This window comes from Mus musculus, chromosome 19 (assembly GCF_000001635.26).
Source record: "Mus musculus strain C57BL/6J chromosome 19, GRCm38.p6 C57BL/6J".
Lineage (NCBI taxonomy): Eukaryota > Metazoa > Chordata > Mammalia > Rodentia > Muridae > Mus > Mus musculus.
In genome coordinates this window covers 48,475,035-48,496,322 of record NC_000085.6, presented here as the reverse complement: position 1 = coordinate 48,496,322, position 21,288 = coordinate 48,475,035, and the positions used below count along the sequence as shown (strand labels likewise).

The window sequence follows — 21,288 nt, the reverse complement described above, 5'->3', positions numbered from 1 at the left end:
CATTAGCTGACTGTGAGCATCCACTTCTATGTTTGCTAGGCCTAGGCATACTCTGACAAGAGACAGCTATATCAGGGTCCTTTCAGCTTAATCTTGCTAGTGTATGCAATGGTGTCAGCATTTGGAAGCTGATTATGGGATGGATCCCCGGATATGGCAGTCTCTACATGGTCCATCTTTTTATCTCAGCTCCAAACTTTGTCTCTGTACCTCCTTCCAAGGGTGTTTTGTTCCCACTTCTAAGGAGAAGCATAGTGTCCACACTTCAGTCTTCATTTTTCTTGAGTTTCATGTGTTTAGGAAATTGTATCTTATATCTTGGATATCCTAGGTTTTGGGCTAATATCCACTTATCAGTGAGTACATATTATGTGAGTTCCTTTGTGAATGTGTTACCTCACTCAGGATGATGCCCTCCAGGTCCATCCATTTGGCTAGGAATTTCATAAATTCATTCTTTTTAATAGCTGAGTAGTACTCCATTGTGTAGATGTACCACATTTTCTGTATCCATTCCTCTGTTGAGGGGCATCTGGGTTCCTTCCAGCTTCTGGCTATTATAAATAAGGCTGCTATGAGCATAGTGGAGCATGTGTCCTTCTTACCAGTTGGGGCATCTTCTGGATATATGCCCAGGAGAGGTATTGCTGGATCCTCCGGTAGTACTATATCCAGTTTTCTGAGGAACCGCCAGACTGATTTCCAGAGTGGTTGTACAAGCCTGCAATCCCACCAACAATGGAGGAGTGTTCCTCTTTCTCCACATCCACGCCAGCATCTGCTGTCTAAAGCAATCATCCATCCTGACCAAGTAGGTTTTATTCCAGGGATGCAGGGATGGTTTAATAAACGAAAATCCATCAATGTAATCCATTATATAAACAAACTCAAAGACAAAAACCACATGATCATCTCGTTAGATGCAGAAAAAGCATTTGACAAGATCCAACACCCATTCATGATAAAAGTTTTGGAAAGATCAGGAATTCAAGGCCCATACCTAAACATAATAAAAGCAATCTACAGCAAACCAGTAGCCAACATCAAAGTAAATGGAGAGAAGCTGGAAGCAATCCCACTAAAATCAGGGACTAGACAAGGCTGCCCACTTTCTCCCTACCTTTTCAACATAGTACTTGAAGTATTAGCCAGAGCAATTCGACAACAAAAGGAGATCAAGGGGATACAAATTGGAAAAGAGGAACTCAAAATATCACTTTTTGCAGATGATATGATAGTATATATAAGTGACCCTAAAAATTCCACCAGAGAACTCCTAAACCTGATAAACAGCTTCGGTGAAGTAGCTGGATATAAAATTAACTCAAACAAGTCAATGGCCTTTCTCTACACAAAGAATAAACAGGCTGAGAAAGAAATTAGGGAAACAACACCCTTTTCAATAGTCACAAATAATATAAAATATCTCGGCGTGACTCTAACTAAGGAAGTGAAAGATCTGTATGATAAAAACTTCAAGTCTCTGAAGAAAGAAATTAAAGAAGATCTCAGAAGATGGAAAGATCTCCCATGCTCATGGATTGGCAGGATCAACATTGTAAAAATGGCTATCTTGCCAAAAGCAATCTACAGATTCAATGCAATCCCCATCAAAATTCCAACACAATTCTTCAACGAATTAGAAGGAGCAATTTGCAAATTCATCTGGAATAACAAAAGACCTCTGTATTTTTTTTGTTCAGACTGAGAGACATTACCCTCTTTTTTAAAGGTACAAAATTCTTAGCCACCAGTTGCCACCCAAGATGTCCGTCACATTATCCTCTCCCTCCAGCTCCAGTACCATGCTCTTTCCTTCACGTTTGCCCTTCATCTTCCTGCTTCCAGTTCCAACTCTGCCCTGTGCCCTCAGCAGACAATCGACTTGAATGGAATCTCTTCTCATGGTTTGGTTGGGCATCTGTGATGCTCAGATGATCCAAGCAGTAACAGGATCAACCTCTCATGCGCCACTCAGAAACACAAGCTTCTTTTTAATCCTTGTTGAAGCCCAAACTAACTTTACACGGAAGAAAAAAATAATCCCACTTCACTTAGCTTTGAACCCTGACATCTTCGTGATATTTTGTTGAAATCCTCAACACACACATGAAAACCTCAAACCAATAAAAACCAAATTTAAAAAGATGGTGGACAAACATAAATCTCTCATAAAATGTAGTAAGTAGCTAATTTTATTATTCCTCTTAAACAGCTGGATAATGTCACTGGAATGATTTTTTTTATATATATTTAAGAAGGTAATATAGTTGTTAAGAAAGCCTAAAGGGCACTTTGGAGAAAAGCCAAGTGATGGGTTTATATTCTTCCCATTTTCAAATAAAATGCAAAAGAAAAAACAGCAATCGTTTTAATGAGCCTTTAAATAAATTCTTGGCTACTGCACGCTGCAGTGATTTATACAAGGAACCACCTACCTGTATTTGCTGAGAGAGGGAATTCACAACTAAATAATGAATTTCCAAGAATCACCCTGAGTTCTTTTTCCTTTAAGTGATTAGTTGAATCAAAGCATGCTTCGACTCGGCCACACTTGCAAAGGAAGAGAGGAACTTAGGAACCACCATCTCTCCTTACAGTGAACTCCTTCCTCGGGCTTCCTTATCCCATGGTGAGGGAGGCCAGAGTGCTGTTATCTGATTCTCCTTATGGACACAGCAAGAAGATAAAAGGTTGGACTGGTCCTCAGTGAGCAAATTTGTATCTTTTTAATTCTTCACTCCTCCTTTCACATAGTATTGTCCCTAAACACCTCTGCTGATACACTGCTTTAACCCTCTAGTAACTGTGTTAATTTACGAGACAAGAAGAACATGGGAGCTGAGAATGAACAGGAGTGCAGCCATTTCTCTCCATCAGCCCAGTGATCAATCTCTCTCTCGGGAAGTCGGCTGGTTTGGTTTTAAGAGTCTGGGGAGAAGGCGATGGTGTACCCTGTGCAAAAGGCTCAACTGGAGCTTTCTAGACAGCCAGGCTTCTAGGGGTTATGTCCAGTCTGAGAAGATCCATCAGTAGCTGACAGTGAAAAAATAGGGTCAGCCTTGATCCCCGGTAGAAGTGTGGTCAGGCACTGGGGCTCTAAGGAAGCCTGGCTTCTCATCTGGAATTATAATGCTAGTCAGAACCAGTACTAGCTCCAGTCTAAGTGTTAGCCTTTACCCCAAAGACTATTTTGCAGATATCAACTTTCCACATGTGGTGACCCTTCTCACCATACTGAAAAATGATTCCAAGCAACTCTGCTTCACCCTGCCACCTCAAGCCTTGAGCTCTGCATCATCGAAAATTATCTCCAGAAAGATTTTAAGCAAAAAAAATCTATACAGGAAATCTCTTATGAAAACCATATATATATATTTTTTTTTTTTAAATAAAGGGTATGTGCACCATCTCTGGTTACTCTGTGTTCCTATTGTCCCAGGATGACAGTCATCTAGAACACTCTAGGAATCAACCAACTCTACCTGACCAGGGTCCTCCTTACCTTCACACACTGGAGTTTGCATCTCCGAATCTGTGTATACATTTGACATAGTTGACATGAGTGCATCTTCTTTACATTCAGGAACTCTCCCTCCCCAGACACTTGGCTTAGAGGTAGACACTTATCAGCTTGCCTCACCACAACAAGCTGCTTGGACATATCCATTGTTTCCTGTACTCCTCTAGCATAAGAGAAGGTAATATCTGGGAGCTGCAGGTGTGGTACCCTACTGCTTAGTTTCCCCCTCCCCCAACACGATTCAGGGATGTGGTCCAGGGAAAGCAGAAAACTTCCCGTTTTGTACAGAGATGTTTCAGGTTTATGCTGCTGCATCTGGAGGATGGTACGGGACTGAGTAACCTGTTGGTCGTGCATACAATGCCTCTTCAGCAACTTGACAGAGACAGCATGCTCATCAGAAAAATCTAGCTGGCGATTCCTTCGGTGCAGCCTGGAAGTAATTATCCTTCTCACTGGCAAATCAATTAAGAATGGGGGATCTAACACTCCACTCCACATCTCAGAAACTGCTAAGTCTCCAATACTAATGAGCAGGGAACCTCAGGTAATTCCAGGTTCTTCGGATATCGTGACAACTGCAATTCTCTTGAGCTCTACACCGGTAGCAATGCCAGCCAAGCTCCATGGTCAGAGAGCAGAGAATAGAGGCACAGACACCTCTTACTGGGTATTTTACAAAACTAAGTTGGCAGCTGCTTGAGCCTTAGTTTCCTCGTCTGTGCAACAGAGATAACAATTTCAGACTCAAGTTGTGGAGAGCCGTGCTGTGAGCAATTGCCATTATAAGATGGTGCTGGCTTCCACTGCACCTAACTAGTAAACAAGCCTTATGCGCAAGTGCAAGAGTCAATTCACGCCCAGTCACTGCCCATCTCGGAGCGTAGTAATGGGGTGATGGGCGAGCAACTCATCAGGTGCTGTCACGCCACATCAGGTGCTGAAACATCATGCTGCGGGCTATATAAGCAGCGCCATTTTCCAGGTTCTGGGTCTTCCTTATGTTGAAGCAATAAAAGTTTTGCCGTAGAAGGATCCAGTTGTCCGAGTGAATTCTTGCCAGAGAGATACTAGCTCGGGCAAGATCAAGTAAGAGTGGCCTTAGAAACTATAGTACTGAACTTAGCCCTGTGCATGGAAATTGTTAGAGGCTCAATATAAGGAAGCCATGTTTCTATTCTGATGTCAGATCCACTAGACACACACACACACACACACACACACACACACACACACACACACACACGCTGGGGCGACACACTTGCACACTGCAGGGATTCATTCACATTCCCTGGCAGTCAGACCTGTATATTATCCTTACCATTTTCAACATTGTCTCTAAAGCTGCAGGTGGCAACAGCTTTTGAGCCAGAGCAATTAGACCACAACATGCCTGCAATTCCCTGTCCACTCAAAGATGATTTCTCAGATAGAATCTCAGACGGGAATGAAGCCTCTCTGGCTGGGACATACACAGCCATCAGCCAGGCTGTACAAAACCCAGGTCTAATAAACAGCCTTGACCCTGACCCTTGCCACACTGCATGGGCCTGAGGACAAGACTCGCATGACAATAATAAATTCTGAGGATCCAGGGATGTTTATTTCCTGTAAGGGGAGCAGAAAGCTGAAGGCTGGCACTCGACAGCCCTCACAATAACAGAGTCCCTACTCTAGTGAGCCAAGGCTGCCTGATTCCTGTTTCCAGTGCTCTTCATCTTCCAAGTGCCAAAAGCAGAGACATCCTGGGATACTGGACTTTCTGACCATAGTCAAACTCAAACCCAGGTGATGAACTATTAGAGTCTGTGTCCAGAGAGACAGAATTCGTATCAAATGGAGTAGGAGTAGGTCAAGGCCATTAAAATGATTCTGATGCCACAATATCATTGGGTAGTGACAATGAGAGAAGCTCTCAGTATCTCTCATCAGTGCTCTCACTTAGAATTACAATACCTGCTAGATGAAATGACAGCATCCTATCCACAGCCTGTAAGAACATCTATACTGAAAATCTCAAGTCCAACTCCCTCAAGTCTTATCCCCCAAACATTCCCCCTCAGGATGTTTATTACAGATCCATCACTCATGATAGTGAAGCCTTAGAAAAACTGGCCAGAGTCTGCTCTTCTATCTTACATGCTTCCTAAGGGGCTGTGAGGGTGAGAGAGGACACTGTAGCTAAAGTTTCCCACGAGAAGGATGGCGCTGTAGGTTCAGTTATCCCTGCCTAAGGGTGTTACCAAGAAGGCAACTCCACGCACACACAAACACGTCTGCCGTTAGCCTGATGGTTTATTAACTATGAAGATTCGGGGGATGTTTTGTCCTCAAAGGAAAAAAAATGCGTTGACAAAATTAAAAGCCAATGGTTACTTTTATGAGCAGCTATATAAATAAAAGCACAATTTACAGTTTTGCAGGGAGCAACAGATCTCATCAGATGGATTCACAGGCTCCAAGGAAAGCAGTGGCCATCTGTTAAATAAATAACTCATTAGGTGAAAAGCAAGTGCGTCCAGGAGATTAACTACAGAACCTGCTGGAGCCCACTGCCAACGAGCAGGGAGCGCAGCAGATAACTCGGGAACTGAGAGAATCAAAAGAATCTTGCTTAATGCAAGCTGGGGAGAGAATCCGGGCAATGACAGGTTTAAATCCTAGACATATTTAAAAAGGAATCTGAAAAGTTAAAAAATAAAAACTTGCATTTCAAGGTCATACTAATGGTACAGAGTTTAAGATGCATGGAGAAACGAATGAATGCATTTCTTTATATCTACTTGTCCTCTTGCGTCAGTGAATAAATGTGAGAGACTTCTCTTGAAGTAAATATTCTGGGTAAGACACATCACCATGTGCAAAGTCTTTGTGTGTGGCAATTAGGAGCCCCAAGTGTAATCAAAGTCAAATAGTAACAATGAAGGAGAACGCAATCTCATCCATCCTCGATCAAAGTCTGAAGAATCACAGAAGATTTCTATGAACTTTAATTTATTCTATTGCTCACTTCAAAAACAAAAAAACTCATGAAACTGCCCTTTGCCTTTCTGACCACAGTGAGAAAAAAATATATATCTGCATTTTAACTGTTTTCCCCACAGTTGAACTCCCACATGGGAGTTCAAATACTTGAGCAATATTTCTTATTGGTCAACAAAATGGGACTAACTCCTATTTACTAACAATAAAACTTGAGACATTTCTCCAGACAGTCCAGGACCTGATGCCATCTCTGGAAAGGGCAAATGGAGGTAGCATTTCTGTGTTTATGACCTCCAAACTTCAGCCCTATGTTCTTTCTGACCTGAAGCACCTATCTGGACCTGCCCTTCATCTCCCTTACATCTAAGAACTTCTAAGCTATGTTATGGAGGACTAGAGAAAACACAGGAAAAGATAAAAAGGTGACAAGTCTGTGACCCTTGATAACAGGTAACACACATGAGAGAAGACAAACAACATGTGAACAAGTGTGACCTTTCATCTACCACTAACAAAGTCCCTGCAAAATGCATGAACCTCCATCTAAGTTGTGGGGCAGGGGAGGCAAGAGATCTGTGGTGATGGAAATTCTCAACACCCCTGCCCCTCCCAGCCACCATGTCCTGGTCCATGTCCTGCGTAGGAACCTTTAACTGGCTTGATCTTGGGCTTTTGTATTTTGTCAAAGTAATGGGGAAAGCAACTTGTGCTCTTGGCTACGCAGGCCTTGGAGAGCTTCAGTTTTCTTATTTGTGAATCATCACATGAATGGTTCTTATCCAATAATCTGTTGACATCTTGAGTCTTGGGCTCATGGAACTTGGGGTGCTCACAGATCTCCCCAAATGCGTGAACGTTCTATGGCAGAGGCAAGCTCCTAGAGCAGAAGTCTAGAACCTCAATCCCATTGGCAAAGGGGTTGCAGGGGTGTTTGTTTGTTTGTTTGTTTTACAAAACATTGAAATTCACTTGAATAAGAGAAACCTATGATCCCTTCCTGCCCTAACATTCAATAATTCAAACAACGAAACTGAAAATTGTGAATGTGGCAATACTTTGAGAAAGAACAAGCAGAAACTACTCAGCTAAACCCAGTAACAGTGCCTAAACATTCCTTCCAGTAATGGAGGCTTCTGTGCTTGGCCATCCTCTGGGGGTAGAAGAACTCTTATGGTTCCAGAACTTTAGGACTTTGAGTCACAAAAACGGAGGTGGGAGCTGGAATTTGAGTTTCCTTTTCTTCCAGAGACATCAGAGGAAATGTAATGACAAGAAATGAGACTGTGTGTTAGCATATGTCAGGCAGCATAAGCAATCATTGAAGCCACAATTGATTGGAACACTATCAAGTTGATGTCAGAGACTGGAAGTTCTGAATGGTCAATAGAAGCTCATCCTTGAGACCCGAGATTGTCGGGTTAGAAACAGAGAACCTTCTGTCTCCACAGCTAGCAGAGGCTCACTCCTGAGCCTAGCTGGGGAAAAGAGAGGGCTCTGCAAAGCCACTGAAGAATGAAAACTGAATTATGGGAGGAAAACCTAGAGTTTTAGAGATACTGAAATGACCTTATCTTCATTTTGGTTCAGATCCACCTAAGTCTCTCATCAGTGGATCTCTACCAGTGGGGATAAATCACATCTCTCTAAATCCAACACACTGGACAGCATTTGTTTCTTAAAGTCATCTGCCATTTCATGGAATTCAGACCCCAGCCTTGCCATAGGTCTTCATGATAAAAACCTGACTTCCTTTGATCTCATTCTGGCTGACAGTGAAGAGGAAAACGAAGAATCGGGAAGCTACTGGAGCAAGGGCAGCCTGCTACCTCTGAAGCACCTTGAGCAGATGAATCCAGAAACCACTTCTCCTTTTCTTAGTGGAAGGGATTCCCTGTGAATAAACTGCAATACCCACCTACCCACCCACCCCCCAAAAAAAAGAGGCAATAAGGAAGCTAATGAAAACTGAGCTCCAGAGTGTAGCTTGGAGCAGGTTCAAGCTAGAGTGTTAGATAATCTGAGTTTGTGTCTTTTCCACAGTAGTGTGGCAGTAATGGTTTCTACCCAACAGGATGACTGTGAGCATAAGTAAGACTCAACACTGTGCAGGCACAGAGAAATCCTATGCACGGAAACAGTCTCATGGGAGTGATGTTCCCGTCATTTTAAATTATTATTAATACTATAAAGGCTCTTGTTATGATCACAGACTGCTTATGGGGTAGGCTCTCCACAAGTGGTATGATCGCCGTTGTGTTTGTTCTTGCCCCAAAGCCACCCTGCTACCAGACGGGAGATACAGGAACTCCTGATCCCTTCTCTTACCTTCCTTTTGTTGGTGGGGTTGACATAGAGATAACTGAGGACGGTCTTCAAACCCACTTTGTCATTAAGTTTTTCATAGGTGGCGCCATAATCTACTGACCTGCAGTAAAAGAAGGGGAAAAAGAAGAGGAGAAATTATGTCATCAAATGATGGACTGCATCTAAGGGGAGCCAGGAGTCTTCCATCCCAACCTACATCTTTGTTACCAAATCACATGAGTGCTTGAAAGTGTTCTTTAGAGATAAAAAGCCCCATTAGTTTTAGAAGAGAAATTAGACTAATGTGCCTTCTTCCTCCTAAACTTGCTCTCTTTGCTCCCAGCCTTTCTCAGAGACCTACTTTCTATCCTTTATGAAGTTGTGTGGAGAAAGAAGCTGCTGGAGCTTGCTCACCTCCCACACAGCTCACCCAGTGGCTCTGAATGTGGCACTGGGCAGGGCACAAGTGCTCACCATCCAACACTCAGTACTCTACTGTGAATGTGACCTATAAAGGAAGACACTAGGATTTTCCAACCAGGGGGTGGGATGATGGGATTTTCCTCACACACTACACCACAGCCAACTTCACACCCCCCTCCACTGAACCTGGAACAAAAGAGTTGTTGGAGGGCAGGAACTGGCCAAGAGCATTCTGTGTTTAGCGGTTAAAGGAGACAATGCCACAAAGAGATTATGTCATGCATGAGTACATCACAGGCCAAAAACAATTTCATTGAACTGGTTGACATCATTCCTCCTTCTGACTGGGGTACTATTAGCTACCTGATCACCCCTTTGGCCTCATTTCTAGTAGGCTGACCAGGTGCAAAAGCCATAAAAAGGCTCAGAGGACAAAGTACTTAACCCATTGGCCTATGGACCCACTGGCTTATCAACCCATTGGCCTATGGACCCACTGGTTTATCAACCCAATGGCTTATCTTCTGTGCTGGCCTTCCACGTCTTCCATAGTAGAATGGAAAGAGAGGGCCAAACAATAGGAATCATGAGACACAACTCCCTGACATACTCTCTCAAGTCACTACTGAAACCCTATACACATCTCCCTTCCTTTTCACACAATCAATATCATCAGGTTTTTCCTCCTCCAGAACCTCCTTGGTTAATCTTGACCCTCTTCCAGCTTAGGCTTTTAAAGAGTCTAGAGGCCAATTAACTTTCTCTGTCATCAGCTGATCTGGTTAAAGTGAGGCATTGTACCTCTTAGGCTCAGTTCTTCATCTCTGTCTCCATAACTCCTATTGACCTTGGTATCCTGATACTAGAGTAGCCTTTATCTAGTCTCAAACTCTAATCTGGTTCTGTTTTGGCTCACAGTTAGCTTAGCCTGAGAAGCCTGTCTGATGACCTTTAAGAGTTATCTCCATAAGGCTTCCCTACCCTTCTTCCTCTAAACCACTTAAAATTCCTCTGTGCTAGAATGCATGTCCCTGTCCTACATACTCTAGAGCACACTGTTTGCCTCTTTTCTAACTCTTTGAGGATGTCATGCCTATTTCCTTTATGATCTGCTATCAAACCCACAAGGTAAGCTCCTCCGGGCCAAAGAACTTTCAAGAACACCATGATACCATGGGAAAAAAAAATCTCTGAAGATAGGAAGATCTGATTCATTTCCAGATCTATAGCTCTCTAACTATTCGCTATGGACAAGTCATTAAATCTTCTGTACTCTCAGGCTTCTTCTCTGAGAAATGGGGGGGGGGGTAATTCAACCTCATGAAGCATCTGGGAGGATACAGAAATAATGGCACAGAGGAATCCCAATAGGATCTAGGGAGAGAAATAATTAAACAAATTAAAATTAAGGTTTTTGTTTTATTTCTCCTATCTACCGTAAGTGCACATCATGGACATTCTGTGTGCTTCACGTGCTCACTAAACAAACTAATATTTTTTTTATATATTTTTTATTATTACGTATTTTCCTCAATTACATTTAGAATGCTATCCCAAAAGTCCCCCATACCCTCCCCCCCACTTCCCTACCCACCCATTCCCATTTTTTGACCCTGGAATTCCCCTGTACTGGGGCATATAAAGTTTGCGTGTCCAATGGGCCTCTTTTTCCAGTGATGGTCGACTAGGCCATCTTTTGATACATATGCAGCTAGAGACAAGAGCTCCAGGGTACTGGTTAGTTCATAATGTTGTTGCACCTACAGGGTTGCAGATCTCTTAAGCTCCTTGGATACTTTCTCTAGCTCCTCCATTGGGGGCCCTGTGCTCCATCCAATAGCTGACTGTGAGCATCCACTTATGTGTTTGCGAGGCCCCGGCCTAGTCTCACAAGAGACAGCTATATCAGGGTCCTTTCAGCCAACACTTGCTAGTGTATGCAATGGTGTCATCGTTTGGAGGCTAATTATGGGATGGATCCCTGGATATGGCAGTCTCTAGATGGTCCATCCTTTTGTCTCAGCTCCAAACTTTGTCTCTGTATCTCCTTCCATGGGTGATTGTTTCTGATTCTAAGAAGGGGCAAAGTGTCCACACTTTGGTCTTCGTTCTTCTTCAGTTTCATGTGTTTTGCAAACTGTATCTTATATCTCGGGTATACTAAGTTTCTGGGCTAATATCCACTTATCAGTGAGTACATATCATTTGAGTTCTTTTGTGATTGTGTTACCTCACTCAGGATGATGCCCTCCAGGTCCAATCATTTGCCTAGGAATTTCATAAATTCATTCTTTTTAATAGCTGAGTAGTACTCCATTGTGTAAATGTACCACATTTTTTGTATCCATTCCTCTGTTGAGGGGCACCTGGGTTCTTTCCAGCTTCTGGCTATTATAAATAAGGCTGCTATGAACATAGTGGAGCATGTGTCCTTCTTACCAGTTGGGACATCTTCTGGATATATGGTATTTCAAGTCTCTTCCTAGACTACCATCTCCTCGTGTGAATGAGTTGTAGTAACAATAAGTGGTCCCTCAAGAAGCTGGCTTTCCATGCTTGATCATGGGTCTACCACAGGCACAGAGTGTGGAGAGTCACTCCCAGTCTTTCTCTTTGCCTGTATCCTTCAACATCACCTCTATCTCTGAGTCTTTGTGATTCTGTCTCCCATGTAAGTTATTTACTGAGCACCCCATCCTTTGCATGTGAATGTGTGGCTCATACATGCATTTGTCACAGTCTTATGCTTGGAGATACTCATATTACCTTCCCCAGCAGCTATCTTCCATGCAGTTAGTAGGCTGTTCTCCACCCACCTAGGTCTGTTTAACTCTCACTTTAGTGCAAATGACCCACTGCATTCACACAGACTGGCCTCGTTCTTCAAACTTAAGCTTTGAAATTTGGTTTCCTTATTGAGCCCATCATTAGCCATTATCTTCTCATCAGGCACACTGAACTCTCCAAATCCTATCCACATTTGACTCCCTTCCCTGGACCAGCCATCACTTAGTTCTTCTTGATAAATCTGCATCCAACTGTCAAATCCAGCTCTAGTACTGTCTGTCCAATTTATAACTTTCCTACAGGGAAATTAGTCACAGTTGCTTGTATCTTCCAATCACTTTGTATATTTTCCTTCCTGTTTTAGCATCTGTGTTTAGCATGGTACTTCATCTACATTATCTTTATTACAGGACTTCTTCCTTGACTTTACCTCTCTGTGGGCAAGCAACACTTCAAACAACAGTTCCAGTACCCGATACCATGCCTGGTACAATACAAGTGTTAAATAAATTGATGTTTGTATTGGTTTGCTTTGTCTTTATTGTGAGAGTAGATGAATGAAATTGTCCAAACCGATTCACCAGTTTCTAGTCAACTGCTAAGGTGTAATAATAACTGGAAATACTCCCATCCCAGAAATCCTACCTGATGCTCTGGATTTTGGCACAACTGTCACAGATTGCTGAGGTCCAGCAGCATTTGGTACCAGAGAAGGATCAGTAATTCACTGATATTAGAATCAAGGTTAAGTACCCATCAGCCTATCACCCTGAGCAACCCTACTCTCCAAGGCAGTGCAGCAGACAAACTATGATATCCAAAGGCTGTGAGATGCATGCTTTCACTAACGAAAATAAAGCATTTTAAATGACCTGATCTACCATCCTTTCAGCATAAAATCAGCACCGTATAGGAAAAGAACACTGAATTTGGAGGCTGCCAACTCAGATTTTAGAACTGAATCTGAAATGCATGCAAATGTACTGCCCTGGATGAGACACTTCTCTAAGTCTGTGGAGAAAAAGAACAACAACAACAACAACAACAACAACAACAACAACAACAATTCCTTCATCTGACAAGTGTTAAAATGATGATGCCAGATCTATAAAGACTAGTGTAATGAGCATGCGGGCTATTGCCATGGAGCTTTGCCATAAGGAAGCGAGATTTGGCTGGATTCCAAAAGCAACATGGAAAAATGGGATTGATAGCTTAGAAGCGGGGTGAGGATCAGTGGATGGAAATTACACAGAAGGTAGGGCAGTTCCTTGCTTAAACAGACTTAATCAGATTCTTGCTGAATGCTGGCCAAGGAGATCAGCTATTACTCAGGGATGAAAGCTGGAGGAATTCCTGTAAACTGACCAACTGGGATTCTTGTTCAAGTGGGGCTCTTGAGAACATGCTCAAGGTCAAGGCTTTATTAAAATACACCTCAAAGGATCTGCACACAAATGGATGAAGAGAGGATATTTCCCAAGCATCACTCTATTATTAACATGAGACATTTAACACAGATTATTTTATACTTGCTTTTGAACCTTAAATTTTATTATCACAACAACCTAGTGCTATATTATTTTCCAGACAGTGACTTTTCCCATCCTATCTACAACAAACATCTTGTAGGAGCTAAATCCTCAAGGCTCCCTGCATGCCTGATGTCACAACAAACTCCCTTCCAGAATCCAAATAGCCCCCATCAAAGGCAGCATGCTCAGTGCCATGCACGGTCTCTTTTTCTGCACGCTGCAAAGAGATGCACACTGACTTTGCTCTTCTCCAGAGCTGTCTGCTGAGAGGAGGGACTTCCCAGCAAAGGATGCTCTCTACAGCTCAGCTTTCTGCAGGCCTCTGGCAGTTTCTGCTCATTCGAGTTGACAGAAGCAAGTACAACTCATTGAAGGTTCGTCAAGGAGCCAGCAAGCATGTAGAATCAAAGCTACCCTTGACTCTGTCCTTTCCAGCATAGCTATAGCATATCGCCTTGACCACAGTGTTCTGTAGGCCCACTTGGCCTGGGGAGAGTGCAGATGGCAGAGAGGACTTGGCCTCATTGCCAGGACAGCTGTGCCTGCAGAACTTGCTCTGACAAGAAAGCAAGCCATCCTGTGTTTTGGGGCTCTGACATCTGCCAGTGGGAGCAGTAGCGTTACTTGGAAGAAACAGTCTCATCTCACCACACTGAAGTCAGACCCTCAAACTAAACTCCTGCTTCATAAAAACGAAGTTCCAATCACTGAAACCATGACAATGACACATACATGGAATGTTGGTCTCTCCCTGGTACTGTGCCAGTATGCGTGATGAGTAGCTAACCTGGAAGGTGCCTTGTGAGTTGTACATAGGCATATGGCTTTGGCTTCTGTGCCTAAGTTCAGATGAGTACAGCTGTATTTTAATACTTTGGTGTGTATGTAGTGTATCACCATTTTCTCCCATATGTTTTGTATGTTTTCATTAATTACTCCCAATGCACAGAAAAGAACAATGAGACCACAATCATACGGCAACTACTAAAATACTTATGTTTATAAGCAACAGAGAACTTTGACTGTTCTTACATTTGTGTATGATCATCTGTGGCTGTGCATGAGTGTTTGTGTGGGTGTGTACACATGAGAGTAAAAAATGCAGGTGTGTATCCATGTGTGGAGGACAGAAGTCACTGCTAGGCATCTTCCTCTATGACTTTGCACAGATTTTGAAAGATACGGTCTGCCAATGATTTCAAGCTCACTTATTTGGTAAGGCTGAGTGGCCACTTTGCTCCAGTAGTCCCCTCTGTCATCTCCCCAGTGCTGGGATTACAGACACATGCCCCAGCACTCAACTGTAGATGTGGGTAGTAGAGCTTTGAACTTTAGTTCCTCACGCATGGGAACCTACTGAGCTATCTCTCCATTACAAGCCCTTACATTTGAATAAAAGCAGTCCCAGAAGTTGTTCCTTACTTCCTCCACCCAAGGATAAGATATTGAGATGTTAAGCTTGTTGACATACCCAGACATAATGTATTCATTTTAACTACTTTGTAGCATTTCTGCTCATGAATATATCACCATCTACTTAATCATTGACCTATAAAGAAAAAATTGTTTTTCTTTTTCCTTCTTTTTTCTTTAAAAATGGGGCATTACAGAGATGAGAAGGCATGAATCTTGCCTATCATGCAGAAATCCTTGGGTTTGATCCCCGTACCACACAAGCCAGGTATAATGGCTTATGCTTATAATCCTGACACGTTATATGTGGAGGCAGGTTCCTCAGAAGTTCCTCCTGGTTGTCCTCTATATTTGAGGTCACCCCAGGATACCTGAGACCCTATGTAAAAAAAATCCACTATATATCATGCATGTTTTTAATCCTAATACTACAGAGAACAGGGAAGTAGAACCCCAAGTTTAAGGTCATCTAGAGTTACACAAAATACTCCATCTAAAAAAGCTCCATTATATAAATAAGAAGGAAGCAATGCCTGCTGTTGCAAGCAGTGTTATAATGAACACTGCTAGGCACATTTACCTATGCACCCCTGAAGCGTTATGTCTGGGTAGACCTCTTTGTGGGGAATTAGCACTTCCACCTTGCTAGTTATTGCCAACATTTTTGCCAAGGAGGCATTGCCTCCAAAGAGACACTGCTCTTAGCTCCTCAACATGCTCATCAGCTAGCTGATTAAAAACCCATGTCTTGTCCCTCAGGGGCTCAGAAGGCCTTAGCCTAGAAATGGTACATTCTGAAGACTCACCGCAGCCTGGCATGCCATGTGCCCAGTTATTTCACCAAGACTTTGCCCATAATATCAATAAAAGGAGTCAAAGGATGAAGATGTGGTCGTCATCTACCCAGCAGAGCCCTGTTCCTCTTGTAAACGATGGGAGATGTTAGTGGTGATCAGCATATCAGCTGTCATTGTGAAAGCAAAGCTCCTCCCATGTAGCTCCATCAGCTTCCCCATCAAGCTTAGCTTTAGTCCAGCGCCTTCATTCCCAATGCCAGGCAGACTTCCAAGGGCTCTCTGCCAGTATGTGGATACCATAGCTCTGCATTAGAAACTGTTCTTGTTACCTGATCCCCCACCGCATCCCTCTTTTCCTCTAACCCTTGAGTTCTATGAAACAAAGGGACCTTTCTATATACCTGGAGTTGCCTCTCTTGCTCGCCTTGACCCCTTCGGCATTTAAATCAGAACATGACCACAGGTGAGGCAGTCCCTCATTCTCTTAGCTATTCTTTTCTTTCCTTTGTTTGTTTCTCCCCATGTCTTTTATTCATCACAACTTCCCTGTGCCATTTCTCAGTAGATTTAGTTCAAGTTGGCGAGCTTTCGTCTGTAGAAAGTACAGGTAGCAAGTGTTTTAGATTCTGGGACCCTACCTTTGACCCAACTACAATGGTCCCTAACATACAGTGGCACATCTTTGTGGTGGTGTAAAATGCTATAAACATCATAGTCCCTTTTCCTGGTTTACTGGATATTGGGGTTTTGGTGGCTTGCAACCTCTGATGGGTTCATTGGAATAAAATACCAAATAAATCCAAGTAAGTCCTGCATGGAACTCTGCCCTTGCTCTTCAGCAGACGCTCAGCACAGCCTTTGTTGGGATGAGGCTGTATCTACAAAATCAGGAGGTATGGGATTCAGCTATATATTTGGTTGTGTCAGAGGTAGGCTCCCCAAATCTAAATTATCAGTGCTTTAGGAAGCTACAGTCCCTACTTCTATCTACCATTCCAGGGTCCCACTTTGATTTTTGTCTCCAAAATAACTTCCTAAGATTCTGTCAGGGTGAATTATGTCATTGGTTGTCCTTCCACATTTGCCTACCACATCTGGTCAGACACCTGCCTGACATAATGTTCAGTACCTTGGTAGACTGCCATTCCTTGCTCTCTTTCTCCTCTCTCTCATGATGGTTAGCATTCTGATCTCTTTTCTGACTCCACGTCCAGTCCCAAATATACATCAATTAAGTTCTTATAGTTCAAGCCCACACCCTCCTCTGCATTTGTAGCAACAGTGCTCAGGAGATCCTTATTTATTCCTTGAATATCCATATACACTTTTGGTATTTCCAGAAATCACTGAAAACTGCTTAAAAGTTAAGAATTTCTTTTTAGTCTTTAGACATGCAGAGAAAGGGAAAAGCAGGCAAGGACACGTGGACTCCATCAGAACCAGCTGCAGGGGCTGTGCATATCTGATCTCAGGGCAGACAAAAGGGTTGTTGTGCAGATCCCGTGGAGAAGAGTACAAAACATAGCCTAGACTCTAACAAAGGGTCCAAACATGAGTGTATCTCATTGAGGTCATCTGATATTTAACCAAGGTGCCAGAAAACACAAACTGGAGAAAAGAGAGCATCTTCAGCAAACAGTGCTAGGGAAACTGTTTGTCTAACATGTAGAAGAATGAAATCAGACCTATATCAGCTACCCTGCCCAAAAATCAGCTCCAGATGAATGGAGGACCCACTGTGAAACCCTAAATGCTAAAGCTGTCAGATGAGATTATATGCAGTATTCTAGAAGGGATGGATGTAGGAAAGTCTTTTCCTTATAGGACTCCATTTTTCCAGGCCAAAAATTGACAAATGTGACCTCATAAAAATAAAAAGCCCAGTACAGCAATGGAACCAATCGAATGAAGACAGAGCGCAGAGTGGGAGAGAATCTTTGCCAACTATACATCTGATAGAGAATTAATATCCAAGACATATACAGCGTCAGGGAAACAAATGATCCAATTAAAAACAATGGGCCATGGGTCTGAACAGTGAGTTCACACGAGAAGAAATAAAAACAGTTAAGCAATATCTCAAGAAGTGCTCAATAGCCTTACCAATTAGGGAAATGCAAATTAAAACTAGGTTGAAATTTCATTCTCAGCACAGTTAGAATTGATAAGCCCCAGAGAATGACAACAGATCCTGGCTAGGGCATGGGGAAAGAGAGCCCTTGGTCCCTATTGGTGAGACCCCAAACTAGTGTAGCTACTGGGAAGTCAGTGAGGAGACAAAGCTAAAGCTCAATCTACCGCAGGACCCCGATGTAACAGTTCTCACTCTTGGGCATATGGCCAAAGGATGTACTACCATACTCCACTGTAATGATCAGCCACCACTGCCATGCTATTCACAATAGCTAGGAATCGAAACAATCTAAACATCTTCCAGCTGAGGAAAAGGGAATTGAAAGGTGATTATATACACAATGGAATGCTATTTAGCTATAAAGAAGAGTGAAATCAAGAAATCCACAGGTAAATTGATAGAATAGAATATATTATACTGAATGAGGTAACCCAGAAAGACAAATGCTGTATCCTGTCTCTTATGTATGGCTTCTAGCTCGTATACCGTACATACGGATACATCACCTAGAGTAACATCGAGGGAACCATGGGGAAGAGGAATGAATGACACTGAGGATGTTTTAAAGGATCATAAAGGATCATATTATTTTATGATTATGATGTGGTGATGTATACCCTTAATTCCATCACTCAGAAGATAGAGGCAAGAGGATCTCTGTGTGTTACATGACAACTTTGTCTACATAATGAATTCCAAGGTAGCTAGGGCTTTAAAATGAGACCTGATCTCCAAATAAGTCATGCACAGACACATATACTACACATGCACACACATATATATGTATGTATACATATGTTCATATATTTATATACATACTTTCTTACATACATGATATAGATTATAGAGAGAGAGAAGAGAGAGGGAGAGAGAGAAGAGAGAAAGAGAGAGAGAGATAGACCAACAGATAAGTATAATTCATACCACTCATCAAAGGAAGCATTACAGAAAGCCACAACAGATAAAAATGCACAGAAAGTGATTCTGACTATGGGGTATCCAGCCCCAGTTGACATGACATATCTTCTAAAACAAACAAACAAACAAACAAAACCCTCACATAAAGGCTCAGAGAACATTGTAGATGAGGAAGTGGAGCAGGATTCTATATTCTATTTTCTATATGTGACAGAAAAGCAGTACCCATGAAATCTCATCAATATACTTGCATAAGCAGGACCTGAAAAATGACAACATCAATTGACATTCCAGCATGGTTGGGGAAAATATCACAAGGTCCTGGCCCTAGATGGAGAGCTGCAGACAACTAATGGCTGTGGAGAGGCAAAATCAGTCTTCTCCAGAGACAAGTCTCCTGATGGGTTATAGCATGCCAAGCAGTCAGCCGAAAATCCGGTGTTATAGTTATGTGTGTGTGTGTGTGTGTGTGTGTGTGTGTGTGTGTGTGTGTGTGTGTGTGTGTATAATAGCATGCCAAGCAGTCAGCTGAAAATCTGGTGTTATAGTTATAAGTGTGTGTGTGTGTGTGTGTGTGTGTGTGTGTGTGTGTGTCATAATTTAAAATAAGACATACATTTCAGAAGGAGAAGGGTAAATGCAGGAGGATCTAGAAGGAGAAAATGGAGGGATAAAATGACATATCAAGTGGAATTCTCAAAAAAATAAAAATTAAAATCATTGTAAGGTAATTAAAAACTAAAATAAATCAAACTAATCTCATAAACAATAATAGATGCATGGTTGTTTTCATTGGGATTCAAAATTTCAAACCTGAAATCTAATCTATGATTTCAGTAGACATTTGTCCCCCCTCCCCCCTCCCAGCTGTTCAATTACAGAAGTATAAGTGAGAGTGGAGAGAATGACTTAGGTAAAACTTTTTAAAAGCCTTGTTCCATCCTTTCCATGCATACTCAAGATGGGGTTATTCTTGAGGGCAACCAGATTGTTTTCCTTTCCTTGTTTTGTATTCTCTACATTTAATAGACGGATAGGCCCTCAGATGTCCAATAAGCCATTACAGGATGGCTGATCACTGTTGCCAGTTGTCCCCATAAGAGTAAAGTCCAACTCTGACAACGAAAAGACATAACAGTGCTTCAAAGTGCCAGGCCTGTGAAACTACTTCATATGGTGTATTCCACTGAAATCCATTGAGACTAAAAACAGAGGCCAGAGTCAATTGTGGGTTGCCTGTGTGGTGAGCTGCACTCACTCCAAGGTCAGGCTCCAGTGTATACAAAGTACAGCTCCAAACCAAAACTGCCCAAAACGTCTTTGTGATGGAAAATCCTGGGTACTTACCTCTGGCCAGCTCCCTCTTTATCTAAGAAACAGTTCCTATTGCAATGAAAGAAGCCCTGCCTGACCACAAATAACCAGCCAGATAACTAACTCCAGACCTCAAGCCAAAAGCCAGCAATTTAAAGAGCTTCATTCTCCAAGTGGTTATTGGTCCCGCCCTCTGCTTCAGAAAAACCACAAGCACACTGATGCCAAGACCGGAAGCTTGCACAGCCCTCCCAGGGACCTCTTGTTGCTCCTGTTTCTGCTGCGCCCATCCTCATAAAGAGCCACATGATGACATAACAACTAATTCACCTCTGTTTCTTCCCATCCCGGCTATTGGAATGGAAGCTGTGACTGGGTTCTAAATGTAGAAGATGGGAGGTTAGCTGTCACACAGAATCACACAGAACTCATGAGATCAGATAAAATACGGACTGTAGAGCAGGGCCATAGCCATGGTTATCTCAAACAGAAGAGAAGGATATGAGGTGGACCCCACATGCAGGGCCTTGTGTGGACATGGCGACTCTCACCAAGTAACCTCCATCCAGGTAGTAGGCTTGTACAGATGTGTGAGTTAAGGTTCAAAGTACTGAGCATTCTTGACCTATATTAACCAGGAGACCTACTTTCCATACAGGTGGAGAAAAGAAATAATGCCTGTAAAGGAAAAGAAAAGGACACAAAGTGGCTTCAAAGATGGCATGGAATGACAAGGATCAAGTCACTGCAGCTCTGTCTGTGTGATTATTATAGAGTGGGTCTTCAGTACTAACTAAAATGTAGTATATTATGAACGTGGAAAGACTAGGAGAAAGAGAGGGATGCAGCGAATATAGATGACATCTTTATAAGGTAAAGATCACAACTTCAACCTAGCAAACACTCTAAGACACAATTCTACAATTGTTAAAGAAGTCTGTCCTGATTAGTAATAATAATAATAATAATAATAGCTATTATTATTATTATTAAACAATAATAATCATTAAACACACAGTGGGTATAGACTCCAAATAATATACATCCACTAAGGAGTTTATACTTATTCACAAAAATGCATATAAAAGTACAGGAAAAATTAGAATAACTGGTAAGCCACCTTTAGGTGTGGAACTGGGGACAGACATAGAGTGG

At 42.3% G+C, this 21,288-nt stretch overlaps 1 protein-coding gene across 1 annotated transcript in view; it reads right to left on the bottom strand.

Annotated features, from left to right (window-relative positions):
• Sorcs3 (sortilin-related VPS10 domain containing receptor 3) overlaps positions 1–21,288 on the bottom strand; it is a 599,481-nt gene that overhangs the window by 309,183 nt on the left and 269,010 nt on the right. Inside the window, exon 3 of the mRNA NM_025696.3 lies at positions 8,834–8,933. Coding sequence (NP_079972.1) covers positions 8,834–8,933 — 100 coding nt within the window. The remainder of the gene's footprint in view (positions 1–8,833; positions 8,934–21,288) is intronic.